The sequence below is a fragment of the Cyprinus carpio genome, chromosome B8 (assembly GCF_018340385.1).
Source record: "Cyprinus carpio isolate SPL01 chromosome B8, ASM1834038v1, whole genome shotgun sequence".
Lineage (NCBI taxonomy): Eukaryota > Metazoa > Chordata > Actinopteri > Cypriniformes > Cyprinidae > Cyprinus > Cyprinus carpio.
Window position 1 is genome coordinate 19,413,015 of NC_056604.1, and position 24,038 is coordinate 19,437,052.

Genomic DNA, 24,038 nt, shown 5'->3' on the forward strand with positions numbered 1-24,038 from the left:
AATGCATATCAAAAATTAAGTTTTGATATATTTACGGTAGGAAATTTACAAAATATCTTCAGGGAACATTATCTTTAGTTTATATCCTAATTATTATTATTATTATTATTATTTTAATTTGAGGTCCAGGGTCACATTTTCTTTCTTGGTTGTTCCATAGATTTTTCTTTTTTTCAATCATCATTATTCACAAATGTGTTCTTCAGCAGAAGAAAGAAACTCTTTATCTGACTTTATTTTAATGTTAATTCCTATATGTAAACAGCCAAAAAGACAGCCAGTCTATAAATATGGTAAGCACTCACTTTCATTGTATAAAATGGCTATTATATATCAATAACGCCATGGTAGCAGTAAAAATAGTGGACATACATATCTAATACTGGCAGTTATACACATTCTAGCAGACTGTTTTACAAATGCACTGAATAAAATGGTGTAGAAACAGTTGTTTAAAATAAATTGCTAATAAATTTCACAATTAATTACAAAGAAACAGTAAGTACCACAATTAATGAAACGTGAAAATTTGTATAAAATTTAGAATGACTGAAACAGTATTTTCTTGTGAAACTAAAATAGTCTTGGTAACATTTTAGATTAGGGAACACATATTCACCGTCTGTTTTATAAGAGCTTTTCCTCAATAAACTCATAATTTGCTGCTTATTAGTTAGTAAGGTTGTGTCACGGTTGGTAGAACCGCTGTCTCATTTTGATCTTATGTGGGTGGGTTGATGTGTGTGTCTCGTTTGCACTGATTGTTTCATGTGGACGTGACCACTGATTGTTCACCAGCCGCAGCTGCAATCCATTTTCAGTTCCTATTTAGTGCCCTGTCTACAGAACAATCTGACCATAACTATGGAAGCAGCAAGCTCAACCTTGCTGGTGGATATCATCAATCACAGCGTCTCCCGGATGGATCAGCAGCAGGAGACCATTACCAACACCGGATGTGCAGTTCAAGCACTTGTGATGCAGGTGTCCGAGCTCAAAAGTCTAAAGTTGCCTTCATTCTCACGCTACTCACGGGATGGGCAGCCTTGTGGGGAACGGCGGTGTGGGAGAACTGGGACCAATGCTGTGCCTCGTTCCATGCACTTGTCGCCGAAATAAGGAGGGTGATCGACCGATCGATAGCCAGCAAGGAGGCTGCCAGAAGACTAGTGGATCTTAAACAGGGTGACTGTTCCGTGGCGGACTACTTCATCGAATTCCGCACGCTGGCGGCAGAGTCCAAATGGAACGAGGAGGCGCAGTGGGATATGTTCCTGCATGGGCTGGCCAACCGTGTTCAAAGAGAGATTTATATGTTGGATTTACCTCCTAGAGTCAATGGACTAACTGACTTGGCTCTACGGGTTGATGCCCGCATTGGTTGGCTGGAGCAACAAGCTCCAGAGTTCGAGGCATCAGTGAGGAGGTCTCGTGGACTCTGCCTTTACTGTGGCTCTGGACATTTTTTACACTCTTGCCCGGTAGTAAGGTTGGGGCTACTATCGGGTGGGATCTCTGCTGGGAAGTCCTCATCGTCTACTCTCCTTCCGGTGAGACTGAGATGGGCCAATGACACCTACCCCTGTCAGGCTCTTCTGGACTCCGGAGCTGAGGGTAATTTTATGGACTTCTTGCGCACCAGTTAAAACTTCCCGTCACGCCTCTTCCCCATCAGATCTCTGTTAAGGCTCTAAATGGTCATGAACTCCCCAACATCACACTTACTACTGGTCCTATAACCCTCATCACCTCCAGCAATCACATCGAGACTGTTCCCTTTCTTCTCCTGGACTCCCCTGTTTTACCCATTGTTTTAGGCCATCCTTGGCTAGTAAAGCATAATCCTCGGGTGGATCGGGGTTCCAACTCCATAGCCATGTGGAGCGAACGTTGTCACGAGTCATGTCTGGTGTCTGCTTGTTCGTCTGTGTCTGGTTCTCTGTTTCAGGAGAAGGCAGCGGTTCTGTCAAACGTGCCTGCGGAGTACCTGGACCTGAAGGAAGTGTTCAGTAAGTCTCGTGCTGCTTCTCTCCCTCTGTACGTCCCTATGACTGTGCTATAGAGCAGTGGTTCTCAACTCCAGGCCTCGGGACCCACTGCTCTGCACATTTTGAAAGTTTCTGAATCTGACACACTCAGTTCAGTTCATGGATCTCTCTCCTAATGAGCTGATGATCTGAATCAGGTGCGATAAATAAGGGAGACAAACAAAATGTGCAGAGCAGTGGGTCCCGAGGACTGGAGTTGAGAACCACTGCTATAGAGTTATTACCAGGTAAGTCTCTGTCTAAAGGCAAACTTTACTCTCTTTCTAACCCTGAGAGGGAGGCCATGGAGTAATATATTTCTGATTCTCTAGCAATGGGGTTCATCTGATCTTTCTCTTCTCCTGCGGGGGCGGGGTTCTTTTTGTTGGTAAAAAGGATGGTTCTCTGCGACCTTGTATTGATTACTGAGAGCTGAACAACATCACGGTGAAGAATACGTATCCTTTGCCATTGATGTCTTCAGCCTTCGAGAGGTAGCAAGGAGCATCCATTTTCACAAAATTGGATTTACGTAATGCTTATCATTTGGTTCGCATCAGGAAGGGGGATGAATGGAAAAACTGCGTTCAACACCCCCAGGGGGCATTTTGAATATTTGGTTATGCCATTCGGTCTTTCCAACTCCCCAGCAGTTTTCCAGGCACTCGTGAATGACGTGTTGAGAGACATGGTAGATCAGTTCATATGTTTAACTGGATGACATATTGATTTTTTTTTCTTCGTATCTCCAGGAACACGTTCAACACATCAGACGAGTGCTTCAGAGGTTACTAGAGAATGGGCTTTTTGTCAAGGCGGAGAAATGTTTTTCATGCACAGTCTGTTTCTTTTCTAGGTTACATAGTCTCTTCTGAGGGAGTGCGTATGGATCCTGACAAGGTTAAGGCTGTGATAGATTGGCCAAGTCCAGATTCCCTTAAGGCCCTACAGCGGTTTCTGGGATTCGGCAATTTCTATCGGTGTTTCATTTGCAACTTCAGCCAACTAGCCGCACCTCTGACCGTTTTGACCTCCCCCAGAACTACGTTCAGGTGGTCCGATACAGCCAAGGCTGTATTTACCAACCTAAAGATCCGCTTCGTTTCGGCTCCCATTTAGTCACCCCTGATCCCACACGTCAGTTCGTGGTGGAGGTCGACGCGTCAGAGGTGGGGGTAGGTGCAGTTCTTTCCCAACGTGCTTCCTCAGACGACAAGATGAATCCTTGCACGTTTTTTTTCCCAATCTTCTATCACCTGCCGAACGTAACTATGACATTGGTAACAGAGAATTGTTGGCCGTCAAGTTAGCATTGGAGGAATGGCGTCATTGGTTAGAAGAGACAGGGGTACCTTTTATCGTTTGGACCGACCATAAGAACCTCAAATATATTAGATCTGATAAAAGACTCAACTCCAGGCAGGCTTGGTGGGCACTTTTTTTTTCGGACGTTTCTAATTTTCTCTCATGCCGCCCGGGTTCCAAGAACATCAAACCCGATTCCTTATCTTGTATTTTTGATCCATCCGAACACCCGGTTACTCCAGAGTGCATTTTTGGGAAGTCGTGGCCTAATGGTTAGAGAGTCGGACTCCCAATCGAAGGGTTGTGAGTTCGAGTCTCGGGCCGGCAGGAATTGTGGGTGGGGGGTGTGAATGTACAGCGCTCTCTCCACCCTCAATACCATGACTTAGGTGCCCTTGAGCAAGGCACTGAACCCCCAACTGCTCCCCAGGCGCCGCAGCATAAAAAAATGGCTGCCCACTGCTCCGGGTGTGTGTTCACAGTGTGTGTGTGTGTTCACTGCTCTGTGTGTGTGCACTTCGGATGGGTTAAATGCAGAGCACAAATTCTGAGTATGGGTCACCATACTTGGCTGAATGTCACGTCACTTTCACTTTCACTTTCATTTTACCCGAGAAAGTAGTTATTTCCACACTCATATGGGAGGTCGAATCGAAGGTCAAGACGGCCTTAGAAGGGGTAACACCTCCGTCCCTGCGTCCCGCTCTCCTGCTGTCTGGGTTCCGGACCTGATCCCTGGCCGCAAGAGATTCTACTGCCCAATATTCATTGTGTGACCTTCTGCTTATTCTCTGATGTTCTGTGTGAACTTGGTTCATTAAACTTCATTTGCACTTGCTATTGCTTCCGTCCTATTTGTCGTTACAGGTTAAGTATTGGGTCGGGTTAATGGATGTAGAATATGATCATACAGAATAAGACATTAATATGCCTAATAAGTACTAATAAACAGCCAAAATGCTAATAATACACATGCTAATAAGCAGCTAGTAAGAATGGGTCCTTAAAATAAAGTGTAATCAATCTTTTTTTTTTTTCTTTTTTTTTACACTGTGGCCACTCTTTTGAACAATGAATCTTCAGAGACATTTAAAGAGGTAGTCCAAGCTTGTATGTATTTCTTTCTGAACACAAACATTGATATTTTGAATAACATTCACAGAAAAAATAAGAATCTTTGTTAGTTTTCAACAGAAGTAAGAAAGTCATACTGATATCTCTTGACAATTTCTGAAAAGGTTGAGTGTATCATATTTAAAACAATTTTTTCCCCCTCTTATACATAATGCATTATTTCATCTACATTTGAAAAAATTAAAGCATAGCAACTGTGTATAAAGTTTATTAGAGGTTTGAGAAAATGTCCCACTTGCGGTCCAAGAATTCAAGGGCCCACAAAGTTCCAGTTACTAAATGCAGTTTAACAAACTGTCTGTGGAGGGCAGCAATGACATTTACATTTAGTCATTTTGCAGACACCTTTATCTAAAGCAACTTACAATTAGGAAAGACTGAATTTATAGTCTTCAAATTACAGACAGAATTTACAAGTGGGCAAATATCCTATCTTTATGGTCTTCTCTAATTTTCAGTTAGTTATGCTCAGTATAATATGTATTCTGCATATAATATAATGGAAATGTAATTTTATAAAACTGAAATAAATGAGCTAGCCTTCATATCATGCAATATTTTTTGGTTAAAAACTTATAAAACTGCTTTGTCTTGTAGTGCACTGCTCCTAACAGTACAATTACATGTGACAGCAAGCAATAGATTTGTATTACTCCTCGCTTTTATTATATCTAGCACTACCAGAACAAAAATTGCAGAATGAAGAAGTTCAAATGAAAGATTTGCCTTTATTCAAGACTCTTCCTTTTCATCACCATGCGTGATAATGTAGCAAAGTGATTTATAATCAATATTCCCAGCCACATCTATTGGGGCCACTGCAAAAGCCTGGTCAACCTGAAAGAAAGTTGATTAGAACATCATTAGAACAAGTGATTCTGTAAAAAGTGCACATCCTTATCACGGCACCTGATAATATAGGCTTTCAAAATCCCATTGTTTGTGAAAGATGGGAAATATTATCTGCATCTATTGATTTTTAATGCATTTTATGTTTTTTAAATGCAATTAGTATTTATAAATGCAAATATTAACCTCTTCCGCTGTGAATTTATCCGCTTGGTTCATTAGCAGCCTCCTGAACCTGAAACAAAACGACACCAAATCCGTCAGTTGTTCTTAAAAATACAGTAACGTTTTTTGATCTGTTTTACACACTTACTCATCCTTATTGACAACTCCTGTAGCATTTGGGTCAAACAGTTTAAAAGCAGCAAGAATGGTTTCTTCAGGATCTGTGCCTGTTTGGAGATAGGAATATTGCACAACTTATAATAAATCCTCCATTCAAGTCCTTTATAGACTTGTTTCTTATTCATCAAGGCCTTAGAATCTTGAAAGTTCAGTTTAAATACCATTGAGCTTTTCTCCGAAGAGAGTGAGGAAGACAGTAAAGTTGATGGGCCCTTTTCCCTCTGCTAACATAGACTCCAGCTCTTCATCACTCACATTCAGCTTTCCTGCGCAAACACAGTCAATGCTTATCTAAAAAGCTGTCTGCTTCTGATGTTTCAGATGTATAATGAAAGTATTCTGAAACTCTCCAATGCATTTTATATACCTAGTTGTCCATACGTTTCCTTCAGATCAGCTTTGTTTATAATTCCATCCCGGTTCTGATCTATGCAGCCGAATGCCTGTAAAAAGCATTAAATAGTTATTATATTTAAGCAATCCAGCCTGTCACTGCTGCTGGTGTCTATATGTGATTTTTGTTATAAAATCAAGTAAATTTTATTTGTAGTGTTTTGCACAATACACATTGTTTCAGAGCAGCTTTACAGAAAATCATGATGTTAATGTTTAGAATTCCCTAAGATCTTCATGCTTTATAGTCACATTTATCAGATTACAGCTGGACAGTAAAATAGTTTACATTTTGAAATAAACAATCAAAAAAGCATATGTGATTTGCTATAAAGTAGACTATACAGTAAATCGCTTTGAGTGCATATACTGTATGTTCTAATTTGTTATTAATTAGGATTGTGGTAATTATATATATATATATATATATATTATTTATTATTATTATTTTTTTTTTCAGATTTGGTTTTCAGATAATATAAAGACTGACCTCTTTAAACTCCTGTATTTGTGATTGCTCAAACATGGAGAAGACATTGGAGGAGCCCCTTTGAGCAGTTTTACCCCTCTTAGCTGCAGCTTTCTTACTAGCCTGTAAGAAAAATAAAAGAAAAATAATAATTAAAAGCACAGGGTAGAGTGTTTAATCCACAGCAATAAATATACATATTTAGGCTCTTTAAAATTACTTTTTTTTAAAGATCAATGTAACGGTTTGAGAAAATATTTAAGATTTTTTTTATATTATATTTATGCCTGTATTATCCATCAGTCTTAATAGAAGAATTACTTTAAAAAAAAAGTGTATAGTGCTTCTAGTTGCACTATTATAAATCCATTATATTACATTTCACATTAATTGTCATCATAAAAAGTAGCTGTGTTCACTCACCATGTTGACTGTCTCTGTGTTTGTGCTCCTGGGTCAGTGGTGTTGCTAATGCAGTCTTTAAGTATGAGGACTCTTATCACTCATTTCTCTATAAAAGTCTGCAGTGCTTCTGTTAGTCCCCTACATGGGCACCCAGAGCCTCCTAAATACAGGAGCCCTGATAACTGCCCAAGTGCTCAGATTCCAGTGGGGTGGAAGATGAGATAAAGTGACTGAATAGGAAGGGGAGAGTAAATGGGGAACTTTTTAAGAGATGAAAATACTGAATGGATGCAATGAAAATGAGAAAGTGAATAAGAAAGAGGGAAGTGAAGGCTTGAGGTTATATGTGAGTTTACGTAAGTCTGGGTGGCAGTACAAATGTTACATGTCAAAATTAGGGCAGCTCATGACCTGAAGAATTACAGAGCTCGCGTATCAACATAGTGTCCTTGAGTTACACGCACAGTCCTTGTGACTGTTTATTTTGGGTTTGCTTGGATTGTGTTGAATTGGGTATGTGTGTGAAGAAAATAGACCGTGTGACAGCATTGTGCATGTGGAGTCATTTTTAAGAGCTAAACCCAACTTAAAAATGAATCACTCTTTTGAGTCAGTTCATTTTATGAATGGGTCAAACGGGTTAGCAACGATTCAAAATTCAATTTGAATACTTTGGACAGCTCACTTGTGTACTGTATATATAGCAGTTTCTTAGGGTCATTCACACAGAAAGTGTTTTCACCTTTAAATACATAAGACACGTGACAGTGGAATAAATATGAAAGAAAAAAAGGAAGTGCTATTAAGGACTGGCAGAAGCAATGTTAAAATTTAAAGTTAAAATATCTTGATGGTTTATTTTATTTTTTTTACAAACATGCTTTTCACTTCACAAGATGTTAACTGATGGATTGGGGTCATGTGAATTTCTTTTTTGGATTATTTTGATGTTTTGATCAGCTTATTCACTGCAGAGGATCCATTGATGAGTGATGTAATGCTCAATTTCTCCAAATTTGTTCCGATGAAGAAACAACCTCATAAACATCTTGGACGGCCTGAGGGTGAGTACATTTTGAGCCAATTTTCACTAGATTACTCAAGTACTTATCCATGCAGAATGCTAGTAGCTGTTCCTCAAACAGCTGGGCATTTTCAAAAGCTTTATCTGATTTGCTCTAATCTGTACCGGGGCAGATTTCGGTGTGGGTTTAGGGATGGACCTTCAGGATTTTAGCAAGTCATCTAAATCAAATAAAACACCCGGATTGTTCTCAGATTGTACACTCAGTAGTCTAATAATTCTTTCTCATGTATCATACAGCCTTGTTTGTTTAACTGCCTGACCAATAGCATGCATATGACTTTATCCTATTATTTCTCTGTTCTCCACTTTTACTGATTTATTTTGTATGTTTGTGTGTGTGTGTGTGTTTTGCAATTTGTATTATTAGTGACTGTAATTAAATGCATTGATTTGAAAGGTTTAAAAATCATGTTTTGTCCCACTTTTACTTTTCTAAGAAAATAAATAAAACTGTTCTTAAAGAGCAGGTCATATGGTATTTTAAAGTGTTCACAATTCTAATATTGTGTTGGAGTGCCCTACAACAGGTTTAAATGCATCTAAGGTCTGAAAACATTGTAATTTTCTCAGATTATACATTATTATTAGAGTCATTTGCCAATGATAGTAAATAAAGGTTATTAAAGTGTTTGAATAAACCTTCCAGAAGTGTATTAGGTATGTCTTGTATAATTGTGCACTTGATACGTGGCACATGTCTGATTATACATATATTTATATTACACAACATAACATCACACCGTATTATATGATAAAAAACCCTCCCTTATCTCTTGTTCCCTGATTACGGCTTCATCAGGTAATCATTCATTTTCCTGAATGAGTATTAAATATCATAAAACTGATCTTCGGTTTAGCTCGTTCCTGCTGATCCAGAATCAAAGAAAACTAAATCTTGTGTTTATGAGAGAGTGAAACATGGCTATTTTGTGACAATTAAAGAGATTTAAGAAGGTCTACATAAGTTGAACCGGCAGTTTAAAAGAAATTGTCACTGAAAACACGTAAGCTCTGTTATTCTACAGGGTAAACTGGGAACCCTTGTCACTTAAAAGCTATGTGGTTTAAAATGAGCTGAGATTCATGCAGAGTTCAGCCTCAACACAAAAGCCTGGAAGTTTCCACAGATCCTGAAGACCCACATTGGCTGCTTCAGTTGTGTTTAATTTAACCTGGAGATAAATTTGACTGGAAAGTGCCTTTAAGAGTGAGACTGTACACCCCTGTCAATGTGCTTCCATTTACAAATATTAGAAACTGTAAGGGATACTGATGTTGATATAGATTAAATAAAAAGACTTCAATGATGCTAAATCCATAGTTCTAATTTTGTGTTATTGAGCAAACTGAAAAAGTCAGTTATATTGTTAATATTCCTGTATCTGACCATAAACAGCTGAATTGATTTTCTTTTAATAATCATTCTTTCTTTTTCTCATTTCAGAGAACTGAAAGGAAAAGAGGCAGAAGTCTGATGTAAGCCAGATTTTTACAGCTTGAACCACTGAACCACGGTGCGTGACTTCAGACTCTCGAAACAAATGATGTTTTGTCCCATTTGTACTTTTCTAAGAAAGTTCCTTTTATCGCTGATTGTTAAACTGTTCTTAAATACTAAAAATGATTTTATATATATATATATATATATATATATTATATATATATATATATATATATATATATATATATATATATATATATATATATATATATATATATTATTATTATTATTATGTTAATTTCAGCATTGAATCAACAGCAGTGATGTAGAATCAACATCATAGTATAATATTGATTCAGTGACATTAGCATTGATTTTTGCTGTTATTGTTGGAATTGGTTGATTCAGCTGCAGTGATGTAAAATCAACAACAGTGTACCGCTGATTCAGTGACAATTACCATTGTTTTGTTAAATTTTCAACATAGTTTCCGCATTAAATTAGGCCAAAAAAGTGATGATGAAACAACATCATTTAGTAATGTAGATTCAGTGACATTACCATTGATCATATTGTTGAAATTTTCATTGTTTCAGCATCAGGGTGCAAAAGTGATATTGAACCAATATCACTTTGTAACATTAATTCAATGCGATTAGCATTGACACATCAGCACTGATTTTCCTGTGATTTAATAGTTGCTTGCTATCTAGGTAAAGTATTTGCCGACAACCATTTTTTAAACAGCCTTGATGAAAAAAACTTGATGTTTACATGAGTTTGGTAATGATTCAGTACAGTCAGAGTATAGGCACCGTCATTGTAATTTACTGTTTAGTTGTAATTTACATACTTAATGCTATGATACAGAACTGCCATCTAGGGTACATAAATAGGGCAGGACGAGCACAGCTGTCACAGTGCCCAGGCCTTGTATAAGGGAGAGATTATTTCTTTCAGTATCTGTATTATCTTTAAAAGTTGATTTGATAAGAAGTTGCAGCAGTGAACTATGAATCCTTTGTTCTTGGCTATAAAAGGCAATCACCAGGAGGCTTTGTATCGTCACATGAGCATTTTTAACTTGGCCCACAGTTAAGCTTTAAATATGACATCTCATCTTTTGTTTTATTATCATTGGCCGATATAGTATTGCACCACAAGAATTTCTCTGTAATTCCATATTACAATATGAACTGTCCTACTGTCTATGAAGGTTAGAGTTAAACCAACACATAGACTGTCACTCATTTTCACCAAACAAGACTCATACTCCTCCAATGTTTTCCTAAGTAATTTAGCCTCATTTAACAATTTCCCTTTGGGCACTTAACCAAGGGCAAGCTAAGTATTTTCCATATCAGTAGTGTGTGGTCTTCACAGATATCCAAGGTGACGAGTTTGCCACAGCAACAAGAAGCAGCCTGCAGTCTGAATTGGCGTAGAAAGAGACAGGTGTGGGTATTTTTCTACAAAAAATAGGAGGAAACAGTCCTTTTGTTGCCTTAGTTACAGGGAGTCAGGAAGGGAGAAAATTATGAATGAAACCTTTTAGTATTAATGTTTCAAAGAATCACAAAACCAAAAGTTAAAAGTAAAAAGCTAATTATTGTCAGACAGCTGTATGCTGGTCGAGCATCATTTGTTGGAACATCTCTCACGCTGGACAAGGTATTGGAAACTTTCTGAGTGAACTGGAATGAAAACAAATTTAAGCTACAAAAATATTTGGATTTTGGTTTTGGGACACGTCTTGGATGATTGAAAATGGACCACACAGAGGACCATCCGGCGTGACTGACTATTGGAATATCCACAATTGACCATGAAAAAGGTTGGATAAGTTGAATGACAGTTTATGTATAAATATTTGTTTTTTTTACATTTCATTTGAGCCATTTGCATTGAGCCGTTGTTCACGAAGAACTGAGGAAAACCTGCACCTTATGCAGATTTTTCTTTAAAATGATGCACCCATGAAGAAGACACACCATGGACCTTCATACCATGGATAAGGTAAAATATATTATATTCTCTCTTTTTTGCATGGTCAGCATGTGTTGTCAAAATTGGAATATGCTTGATGTTTATGAAGCTTTACCTATAATTTACTTTCTTTAAAAGTATCATATTGTACCAGTAGGCGTAGACCATTTTTACTATGTAGCCCATTGTCAAGAGCACTTTCTTAAATCAGATATCTTTTTATTATCTATACTTAATTGCACATGGTTTCTGTCCAATACACTGCCAGGAATGTAGCGTTTATCTAAGCATGCTGCAGTGTCCTGGAAGTATCTCTTGAGCTTGTGTTGGTCCTCCCCCTCACACCATAGTAGATGTCTTTGTTGCAAGTTTGCTCTTATGACAGTCTTATATGGCTCATGACCTTGGACGAACTCCATGTGTGTGATTTGTGTCACTCTTGCTACATCTTTAATTCAGAGATGATTGCACAATTATGTGTTGGCCTGCCAACTCCATTGGCCTGCATTTTTATGATGTAATATTAAATGATTATAAAAGCTGATAATAAGTGATGAACTCCAGCTAGAGTTGTTACGCCCTCTCGTAAAATGATTAAAATTTAACATACTTTCTTTTTTCTCTGGAATAAGCCTAGACAAAATACAGAAGTCACGGCTGTAAAAATATTATGATACTGATAGCTGTTTGCCTTGATTATGTTAGACTGAGGACGGGTCTTCTTAGAATAATGCAGGCTAGTGCAATGTGTGTTTAATTATAATGGATCATTTGCATTCCAATCAGTTGCATGTCATTTGTTTAAGTGTAGTGTTTTTTTTATGTTATGATTCAAATTCATATGATTTGTATGATAAAGATTCTAGTGAAGTTCTACAATGTTGGAGAGTCTGAGTAAATATCAGTTCTTTAGTTGAACTATTTAAAGCAAGAATAAATGATAAATGTTTCCAAAAATACCGTTCTGTTTGCACTGATAAGCACCTTTCGCAATGTTGGTATATTGTGACCGTAACTCGGCGTGGGAGTTCAATGGGTGTCTGACCATCCAGAGTACACATGACTTTTTAAGGTCTTGATATACACATACACATAAAAAGGCACTGTTTAAATAAGTAGCACACATTTATATATTATAAAATCTGTGTGTTTGTGTCTGTGTTGAGTGCAGTGTGTTGAGTGCAAATTACATGATCAAAATTGTGGCTAGGTACGTTATTTATAACATTACACATTTTTAGTAATATAACCATTGCATCCAATCTATGATCAGCTTAGCTCACAATGCTTTTTAGAAATGCAGCCATGAATTTCAAAGACATAGTAATACATTGTTGAGAAAACATTTCTTGTAAGCAAAATGATTTCTGCAAATCCAGTGGACAAATGTTGTGTAGACTATCAAATTTCTGTTTAATTATGACTGTGACTTGTCTGTGTTTGCAGTTTCATAAATGTACTTTACAAACATGTATGTTACATGCTTTTTTAGGAAGGAAAATGTAAAAGATTAAAAAGAAGTATTAGAAAATAAATTATGAACAATTTATTTCTAATGTGTGAATAATATACAATCCTGCAAATAATAAAAAGTAACTGCAATCTGATTATGAGTATAGTATAAAACACTCTACTTACAAGAACTACACAAATAGGCTATACATTCACAAATGCATAGAGTATACTGTATATACTGAAAATGGTCATAAGGAAATGAAATATAAATTTGTTATCTGAGAATAATAGCGTTAACTAACCCAAAAATGATGACATTATCTATTGGCAACATATGAAGCCAAAACCATGTGGATATTTGGTCACACTTTAGTTGGTTTTTGCTAATTTGGGTTTTGTTAATTTGCTGCTTATTGATAGTTAATAATGTAGCTATTAAGTTTAGGTATGTGGTCAGATTAAGGGATCAAAAATGTGCTAATGAGTTTTATAAGTACTAATAAACAGACACAATGCTAGTAATATGTATACTAATAAGCAACTAGTTAATAGTCAGAATTGGTCCCCAAATTAAAGAGCAACCAGAAATTTGAACAATGTAGTGTACAAAATCAACACCCAAAAGCCTTCATGTTATCAGCATTTTAGCACATGATTCAACAGGCCAGTAGAGTAAACACAATTCTATAAAACTTAACATGATATTAAAACTTCAATTATTTCTGTCTATTACCTATATAATTGTAATATCTTTCTCTTTCTTAAACTTCCATCAAGTTCAAGATAAACTTGCCATTGGTGACAAATGTCAATTTTCTTTTCTTATACTATTTTTATACTTCTGAAGCAATTTAGGACCTTCGTGTAATCACATAGCTGACTTTTTAACAGACTTTTTTTCTTTTTTTTGACCCTGTCTGACCACTTAGGTAACTCTTCAGAGTGCAATAAACTTTTGATGTTTGGACTTTACCTCACATTACATTCCTGCAAACCTATTTCTGGAAAACTGTTTGCCCTTTGCAAACCAAATCATCTAAATTTAGCAAGGGTTTTAAGTTCAGGGGCTATTTTTAAATGTAACCTAAATCCCACTTTTAAAAATCGAATTCTCTAATTACATAAAAAAAAAAAAAATCAATATAATACAATATTATATCACTTAAAATTTTAGTGGCAAGATTAAACATCTGAGGAAATCCACATGGCAATTGTGCCTCCTGGTATAATGTGGTTAAAATGTATTTATTGCATTGTATTACATTGTATTGCACTGCATCAGAATGATGCTTGTGTTTAAAAATATACTCAACATAATAGTAAAAATATAATAAAATATAATAGTACTATACTATAATATGTTCATTGTTGTTTCACGTACATATACATATACATATACATATACATATACATATATTATGGAGATTACATTGTATCAAACGTCAGGTCATGTTCTTTGTGAAGCGCGTGATCATGCCGAGTGGCCTTGACAGCTAGGTTTGGGCGAGATTAAATGTGCAAATGTGTGTGTGTGTTTGATCAAGATGTGTGTGTACCGTGTGTGTGTACACAGAGGGCAATGATCCTTCTGAACACACCTCCCTACCTCCCTCACTGGAGCATAAAAACAGCTGAGCATCTCCATGCTCCTCACACACATTCAAACTTTAGCAAATCAACACTCATCATACAATTGTTTGAAAAGACTTGCAAAGATGCCGTGCCTCTCTTCAGCTCGTAGGCAGAGGACGCCAAGTGACTTTGAGTCAGTACTGGAGAGAATTCTCATGGTAAGAGACAAAGCAATACGTTTAGACTGACATAAATCATAATACATGCTTTAAGGCTATTTTGTGATTCATTGAAACTACTGGGAGTGTAACAAACACATCCTGCTAATATCAAATTAAGTCGGTTTAAAACTATCCACTTATTTGAATCTCTCTCTTTCTGGCATATTCTACAGGTGGACCAAATTCTGTCTGAATTTCTGCTGAGTAAAGAAGATTTAGAGGAAGTGATGAGGAGGATAAGGAGAGAGATGGAGAGAGGACTGCGAGTGGAGACACATGATGAAGCCAGTGTCAAAATGCTGCCCACTTATGTCCGCTCCACACCTGAAGGCTCTGGTAAGACTTCTGTTGGAAAACTACATATTGATATAAAGTGTAATTAGATATAACAAAAGCACTGTATTTCATATTTTTGGGTGGGTTGAGTATAACTTATATGCTGCATTTTCTAATTTATTGTTTAAAAATATATTAATTAAAATAAAAATGTTTTGTTGTTATTTTATGTTGCATCAGACATCTGATGTTCTTAGGAAGCATATATTCATGTTAAAGTAACAGTTTGTCATCTGTTAATTCTGTCACCATTTACTCACCCCAATGTTGTTCCAAAACTGTATAACTGACTTTCTTCTGTGGAACACATTTTTTTTTTTTTTTTGAATAATGTTTGAACTATTTTGTCCTTACAATGAAAGTCAGTGGAGTCTAAAACAATATTGGACCCCATTGACTTTCATTGTAAGGACAGAGAATAGGCATTTTTCAAAATATCTTCTTGTGTTCTGCAGAATAAAGAAAGTTGCACAGGTTTGGAATAATGTGGACTAAGTGACAAAGTAAATAGATTTGCAGTGTGCTATGAGTTTAATCAATATTAGCTTCTTATTAGGTAAGTTTATGTACATAACAGATGAGTACATTGACAAAAAGCCCTAATGGGCTTTCTTTCCTGGAATCAGGTGTTGATTCCTATGACTCATGATGTTGTTGATGCTTATTCATGTGACTTATCTTAGAGGTTGGTGATTTCCTGGCACTGGATCTTGGAGGGACAAACTTTCGGGTGATGCTGGTGAAAGTGGGTGAGGATGAAGAGCGAGGCTGGAAGGTGGAGACGAAGCATCACATGTACTCCATCCCTGAAGATGCCATGACCGGCACAGCTGAAATGGTGAGCTATTTCAAAACGTCAAACACTCATACACATATTCTGACATTTTAGACTCATTGTACCCCCTTTTCTTTACATATAGTTGTTTGACTACATTGCCAGCTGCATATCTGACTTCCTGGACAAACATAATCTGAAACATAAGAAGCTTCCACTGGGATTCACCTTCTCTTTTCCAGTCCGTCATGAGGATTTGGATAAGGTCAGTGTCTGTATGCATATAAACATGAGCCGCTTAAAGGGATAGTTCACCTTCAGTTGCTGGTCCCCATTGACTTGCATAGTGTTAAGTCAATGGGGACCAGCAACTGAAGGTGAACCATCCCTTTAAGGTTTAGTCACATTGATGTTGTGGCAGATGTGTGCCATGTTTTTAAACTCATTTCATTAAAAAGGGAAGTTGACATGCATTTTAATGTGGATGTGAACTTTTCAATGTTTTAGGTTAACAGACGTACTATTTTATGTTTAATTTTAACAGGGCATTCTGCTTAACTGGACTAAAGGCTTCAAGGCCTCTGGCGCTGAGGGCAATAATGTTGTTGGTCTACTGAGAGATGCCATTAAAAGAAGAGGGGTTAGTATGCATTTGCAGCAGATATTCTGTTCTTGGATCTTGCCTAACTGGTAATGGAAAGGTTAGGAAGGAGAACAGAAAGCTGCTTTCACAGCACTAGTACATTAGACACCTTAAAAGCATATAATAAAAGGTTTAAACTGCTGTCCTATAAAAGTGAATGAATAATTCTTTGTTCAGGACTTTGAAATGGATGTGGTTGCTATGGTGAATGACACAGTAGCCACCATGATCTCCTGCTACTATGAAGACCGCAGCTGTGAAGTCGGTATGATAGTAGGTAAGAGTGACCGCACAAACTAAGACCCATGTAAATATAATTAGAGCTCGCACATAAACTTTATAACAGGAAGATGGAATATTTGAACAACCATACAGGTAAAAACAGCATGGCAATAAAGCAATAGGCCTGAAGCTTTTAGTTTAATGTTTTTGTTGTCTCTCTCGTTTATTTTTTCATGATTTCTCAGGGACCGGCTGTAATGCGTGTTACATGGAGGAGATGCGTAAGGTGGAGCTGGTGGAGGGAGAGGAGGGGAGGATGTGTGTGAACACAGAGTGGGGAGCGTTTGGGGACAATGGTGAACTGGAGGACTTCCGGCTGGAGTACGACCGTGTTATTGATGAGACTTCACTAAACCCTGGACATCAGCTGTGAGTGAGCTTTCAAAAATTAAAAAAAAAAAATAATAATAATAATAATAATTCCCAAGGTGGTCCGGAAGTCTGATACCATTTTGATAATGGCAGGATCAAATTCATATTTAAATTAAAAAAAAAAAAAAAAAAAAAAAAATTAAAATACCATTTAAAATGTAAAAACAATGAAATGGTATGAGGTAATTAAATTAATGAAATAAAAAAAAAAAAAAAAAAAAACATAAATATGACTTATTGCTTATAGTGAAACACAAGATGCACTTCAGAACCTGATATGATATATGTCATAACAACATTTACTACATTATTAAAATGTAAAATATACACATTTTTAGTGATCTCAGACTTTTGAACTCTGCTTAGTATCTTCAGTAAACTACAAAATATACTTGGATTCATAATTGCAGCACAGTAAATGAGAACATTTCTTAACTTAAACATACTTTAAAGTAGTATTCCCAAACTATAAAGTTATGCATCTTTAGTCTGATATTTTAGTAGTGCTGTCAAACGATTAATCGCATCCAAAATAAAAGTTTTTTGTTTACATAATATATGTATATGTACTGTGTATATTCTTTATGTATATATAAATACACACACATGCATGTTTATATTTAAGAAAAATATGTTACATTTATATATTAAATATAATTATATATAATATAAATGATATGAAAATAAATATATACATGTAAATATTTTCAAAATATATACTGTGTGTGTGTGTGTGTGTGTATTTATATATACATAACAAATACACACAGTAAACATACACATATTATGTAAACAAAAACTTTTATTTTGGAATCGATTAATTGCGATCAATCGTTTTGACAGCACTATTTATAGGATATTTTGATTTTAAACAATCACATGAACACTATTTCAGTATGTCATCTATGAAAGAAACATTTGATGCATATATTTTGAAGTATGATCAGTGCACTTAATTGCATTGAATGTGCACTCGTAGTGTACTTCAAATCTCAAAAGTACTTTAGAAAAATTATTATATATGCTTTCAGATAACGTATTTATGTAATATAGACCACTTAAGTGTACTTTAAGTGTTTCTTTCATGACTGTTTCTTAACATACTTAAGTACACTTTTAAAGTGCATTAAGTACTAATCCCAAATTAAAAGTTTTACTTTAAAGTACATTTGAAATCATTATAAAAATATGATGTTATGAATCTTTCTTTGATTATTTTAGGATTTTTTAATGCAATTTTCATCTTAAACATTTAAAGGAACATTATTTCAACTCCTCATCTATGAAAGAAGTATAAGAAATCAGTCTATGTTATGATGTCACATATATCCTATCAAACAACTCTTTAATAAAATGTGGAGATGCATGCACAGTTTCTTCAAATATCACATCTGTAACTAGATTAGACACTTTAGGAGCAGCGGTGTGATCAAAGTCTGAATCTGAACCGCTGATGTCCTTACATACTTGCTTCTAGTTTAAGAGGTTAGTTAGATGGCAACCTGGAGCTCTTATGTGGTCTCCAGGTGATGAGGGTTGTTTTTCTGTACATGTGGAGATACTGACGGTAGCCACGTCAGTGCAGGAATACACACGGCTGGATTAATGGCCAGGGAAAGAGATCATTAGTGAAGCTGCTCGCTTAATGGGTATTTACAGTGTATGCTAGAAGATACTCAATGGGCTGCTCCTCTGTCCACGTCACTTTAGGCCATTAGTATTTCATGATTATCCTCAGGCTTTTACTAGCTTTAAAATCCTTCATTTTGCTGCTGTAAATAATGACTTAATGTTAGTGCTTTAACTTTGAAAGATCTAATATCTATATATTCTGTTCTCATGACTCCAGGTATGAGAAGCTGATTGGTGGCAAGTATATGGGAGAGCTTGCGCGTCTTGTGCTGCTAAAACTTGTGAATGAAAATCTGCTGTTTAACGGCGACGCCTCAGACCTACTGAAAACACGAGGAGCTTTTGAAACTCGCTTCGTCTCCCAGATTGAGAGGTATGACTGATGATTTTAAAATCAGAACTGTAGATTGTATTGTTTGTTTAAACATTCCTAAATCAATATACATTTGTTTGAGAAGCAAAGTGAGTAAAGTTATTAAGTTTTGCTGTCTGAATATCGTAATTAAAGTGTTTATACCGAAAACAAGAAAATATCTGCCAATAGTGTTCTAGTTTTCAGCATAAACTCACTTAATTTTAATCAAAACAAGGCTTTAAGATCAGAAGCTTCAAAAAACCCTTGTGAAAAAGAAGTGCACTTAATTGTACTGAATGTGCACTTAAGTGTAGTGAACTTCAAAACTACATAAACTGTACTTAAAGATAATATATCAATGAAATTATAGGTCACTTCATTTGCATTTAAGAGTACATTTAACATACTTAAGTGATGTACTTTAAAGTACATTCTAAATCGATGATTTAATAATCATTTGTTGTACTTTAAAGAAGTACACTTAAAATTTTAAACTAGTGCTTTCAAATGATTAATCACATCCAAAATATTGTTTTTGTTTGCATAATATATGTATGTTCTGTGCATATTTATGTCTATATAAATACACACACATACAGTAAATATTTAGAAATTATTTACGTCTATATTTATATTCACATCATTTATATTATAAATAAATATATTTAATATATAAACAACATATTTTTCTGAAATATGCACATGCATGTGTGTGTATTTACATATACATAATAAATATACACAGTGCACATACATATATTATGTAAACAAAAACTTTAATTTTGGATGCGATTAATCACGATTAATCGCATCATTAAAGATGATAATACTCAGCAAGGTTAAGACAATCAGAATTTATATTGAAAAAAATACGCTTGTACTTAGGCTACACATTTTACTTTATTAATTTCAGTGACACGGGGGACAGAAAGCAGATCTACAACATCCTGAGCTCACTGGGAATCTTACCGTCGGAGCTGGACTGTGACATTGTGCGTCTGGTCTGCGAGAGCGTGTCTACGCGAGCCGCTCACATGTGCGGGGCCGGCCTCGCTGGCGTCATCAACCTAATGAGGGAACGCCGTTGTCAAGAGGAACTGAAGATCACTGTGGGAGTCGATGGCTCTGTCTACAAACTACACCCTCAGTGAGTACAAGACGAGTGAGAGGGATTATGGGAAGGCAAACAAAGAGAAATGAGGGGGGAAATTAAGAGGAAACAGAGATGAGTAAAGAATATTACACTATGTGATGTAAACACTATTAAAATGTGACATTTTCAAATTCCCCCATTCAGTTTCAAGGAGCGGTTCCATAAGCTTGTGTGGGAAATGACTCCTCACTGCGAAATTACCTTCATCCAATCAGAGGAGGGGAGCGGTCGGGGCGCGGCTCTCATTTCTGCTGTGGCGTGCAAGATGGCCGCGTGCATGCTGACACCGTGATAAACCACGATTCGGCCGCGTCAGGTGGATCTCATGAATCACAGCTGACCCGCAATGTTAGAGCGGCCTTTCATATGGGGAAAGTGCTTTGCTCCTTTTCAGCATTGCATTGCGTATGTGAAGTGGCCGGCTGTGGCGTTGTTTGGCAACATCTATTAACCACATGCATACAGCCCATTGAAATGTTTAACAGATGTATTATTTTATGCCGTAAAAGTCAGATGTTTGCAGTTAAATATGCTTTTAGACACAACATACATCTTTAATTGTTAGCAAATTGCCCTGAGCACATTCAGGTAATGTTACATATTGCACCTTCATGGCTGTTTGGAGGTTAGGAGAGAAACGGAGGGAACTATGTAGATGTGTTTGTAAATATGAACTGGTAATTGTGCACTGTTTATGGCTGGTTTTATTTATTGACTTTTAAATTATGTTTATATTCAGTGGAAATCAGAACTGTTCAGTTATTTAATGCAGGACTTGAATATACTTTGTACATGTGATTGATCGTTGTAAATAAAGCTGCTGTACTATTGAGTGACTTGAATTGTTGTTTTTAGAGGTCTGTTATAATTTCCTTCCAATGTAAATAAACATTATACTCAAACATAAAGAGAAATAGTGAAAACGAAAGTATAAAGACATTCATCAAAATAGATTTGATTATCCATCCTGGTCCAGTCTTTTGTATGGTATAACAAGGCTAAAGATGAAGAAGATAATAAAATAAAATGTACTTACTACATGACATTTAAGGGATTCTCAAGACCTTATGAGGGATTTATTCAAGACCTTGTGGAACAGGATGGATCATCATCATGCCAAAACTTTGAGAAAGTGTTGTGGGCTAGTTAATTAAATTACAATAGTCAAAACTTCTGCTGGATTTTGATCAGACCGGTGTCAAACAAAGTGACATAAAACTCTGTTACATACAGTGTTGGGCAGTAACTGGTTACTAGTAACTTAGTTACTGTAATACTATTACTTTGTGCAGTAACTAGTAGTGTAACTAATTACTGTTGCCAGTAAAGTAACAAAATTACTTTTGAAAGGAGTAACTAGTAATGAGTAATATATTACATTATTTGAGTAACTAGCCTAAGACTGATTACATACATATATGTTTATGATTAAAGTCTTGCATCCTATTTTGGATCAGAACTTTATGACCGCAGTCAGGTGGATGACATAAGAAGTGATGTGATACTGCCACCTGCTGCTTCTTACATGCAAATATTTGTATCCTGATGCAAGGGTCAAATGGGCCAAAATATCAACCTTTTTTTTTTTAAACACAAACCTCACAAAATGTTATACTGTATAACAAGAAAAAACATATTTCCCCCCTGGAAACCAGACAAAAATACTGATTATTTTTTTTCAGTGAAATAATAAGGTATGCAAACTTCTGGACATACTTAAATCATCTTCATGCACTGTGCTAGAAAGTGGGCTTGTTTTTTGTGGTCACTGCAGGCTGTTGTTCATAACGGATGTGGCTCTAACCACACAAATGTTAAAGATGATCTTCATAAGATAAAGGCTTACATTTTGAAATGCTTAACTAATTCTTCCATTTTTATGATGCATTGTTTAACCTCTGAACAACTGGAGGAAAAAAAAAAGGTTGCAATATTTACATGCTTGTTGCCCAAGATATAAGTAGAGGGTGACTAATCTACATTTAGCAATGCTAATTGCAATCTTCAGCAGGAAGAACCAGTAATTTTGGCCGTTTCTCACTCTTCCATTTCTGCTTTTCTCTGATGTCAGACCATCAAAAGCAGAACTGTGATTTTAAAGTAAACTGATGTAATGGGTCACTTGCAACAAGTAACAACTCTCTTTGCATGATGGTGTAGACAGTGTGTCATTAATCACTTGCTTGATGTCTCTTAATCATTTTTGTATCAAATTTCGGAATAAAAAATAAATAAATTACACAGAAGTCTTTAACAGGAGGTCAATGATCATACTGCAGGGGGTTAATTATTATTATAATCATTATTATTATTATTTAATTGTATCAATATTTTCTAACTAACAGTAGTATCTAATGTTAATATTAATATAAAATGTTTTTAAAGAGCAAGTTTTAAGTGCAGTAATCAATTTTACACAAAATGCACCAGAGGGTTCCTGCAACAAGATGGCAGTGTAACACAATTAAATGTAACGTTTCAAACGTAGCACATTGTATTTGATGTGTTAAAGGGAGATCCCACACAAAAATGATGCCATTATTTACTCAGGCTCACGTCATTGTTGTTATTTTGTTCCGTGGAACACAGACGAATACTTTTATGAATGATCTTCTCGCAGTTTGCGTCCATACAACATTAGCTCATATTATATATCAACCTAAAAGGTTAAAAAAGTATTCTGAAGTCATAAGACAGCTTCATATATGACGAATAGATCAATATTAAAATATATATTCCCGAAAAAAAAAAAAAAAAAAAAAAAAAAAAAATATAGGCTATATATATATATATATATATATATATATATATATATATATATATATATATATATATATATATATATATATACTCCCCTCCCTTCGTGGCACCTTTGAAATGTCTATTGGCATGCCTAATGGCGTCATTAATTTATTCACTTAATTCCAATTCAATTCGATTCACGCCTATGAACAACGTTTTGTACAGTTGAGAAACAAGATTATCTGATTGATTGGTTCTGTTTATACAAGCCAGTGCTGCCAACTAATTTTCAGGAGAAGTTTCTTAAGGAAGGTCGGTTTGTTTGCTAAATGACATTGTAATTTCATTGCGCGATGACGTCATTACGTAATCACGACGCAAAATTGTATATTATAGATCAGTGGTCGCTACATCAAATCTCAGCAAAAAATAAAATAAATTAATTAATTAAAAAATATATATATTTAATTTAGATTTGTCCGTAAAATAATATAAATGCATAATATAATTTTAAAATATAAATAACTATTTTTATATACAACATTTAATTATTGAACACACATTTTTGAATGATTATTATTATTATTATTTTTTTTTTAGCAATTATAGTTTTAAGCAGTGTATTAGTAGTTAGTATGCTATACTCTTAAGACACTTGCATTTTAAATTGCGCATTGTATTTTGTGTTTCGGGTTACAGAGTTACAACGGATAATGGATAACGTAATGTCCTGGAAAATTACTAGTAGCCTACCTTTTGCATTTTTGTAGATATTTTTCTTACAGTGTACTAACTGATCAACAATCACAGATACAAGCTACTAACAAGGTGTATCATAAATGAACAATTAGGCTATTAAATTATTATTATTATTATTATTATCAAATTGAACAACTGCAAACAGCAACAACTTAATTCACGTGATGTGTGTAGGCCTACTGCTAGGCATCTTTGGTTTCCTCTTTTTGTGAAATTTAGATGGAAAATGTGTGCCCTTTTTATTGTTTGAGTCACTTATCAAAAGTGGCTAAGTAGCCAAATAAAATGTTAAAATAGCTA

At 35.6% G+C, this 24,038-nt stretch overlaps 2 protein-coding genes across 2 annotated transcripts; one reads left to right on the forward strand and one right to left on the reverse strand.

Moving 5' to 3' along the window:
• Positions 1-5,174: 5,174 nt before the first annotated feature.
• LOC109101138 (myosin regulatory light chain 2, atrial isoform-like) lies at positions 5,175-7,096 on the reverse strand. Its single transcript, XM_042730018.1, has 7 exons — positions 6,946-7,096; positions 6,544-6,645; positions 6,028-6,103; positions 5,822-5,926; positions 5,629-5,707; positions 5,502-5,550; positions 5,175-5,303 (listed from the first exon to the last, which is right to left on the reverse strand). The coding sequence occupies exons 1-7, from the start codon at positions 6,946-6,948 to the stop codon at positions 5,199-5,201; spliced, it is 519 nt and encodes a 172-aa protein (XP_042585952.1). The 5' UTR covers positions 6,949-7,096; the 3' UTR covers positions 5,175-5,198.
• A 7,433-nt stretch (positions 7,097-14,529) lies between these two features.
• On the forward strand, positions 14,530-21,069 carry LOC109100787 (hexokinase-4). Its single transcript, XM_042730020.1, has 10 exons — positions 14,530-14,686; positions 14,863-15,025; positions 15,709-15,863; positions 15,946-16,065; positions 16,345-16,440; positions 16,621-16,720; positions 16,911-17,094; positions 18,947-19,102; positions 19,998-20,231; positions 20,382-21,069. Exons 1-10 carry the CDS (start codon positions 14,540-14,542, stop codon positions 20,527-20,529), a joined length of 1,503 nt encoding a protein of 500 aa, XP_042585954.1. The 5' UTR covers positions 14,530-14,539; the 3' UTR covers positions 20,530-21,069.
• Positions 21,070-24,038: the final 2,969 nt, after the last annotated feature.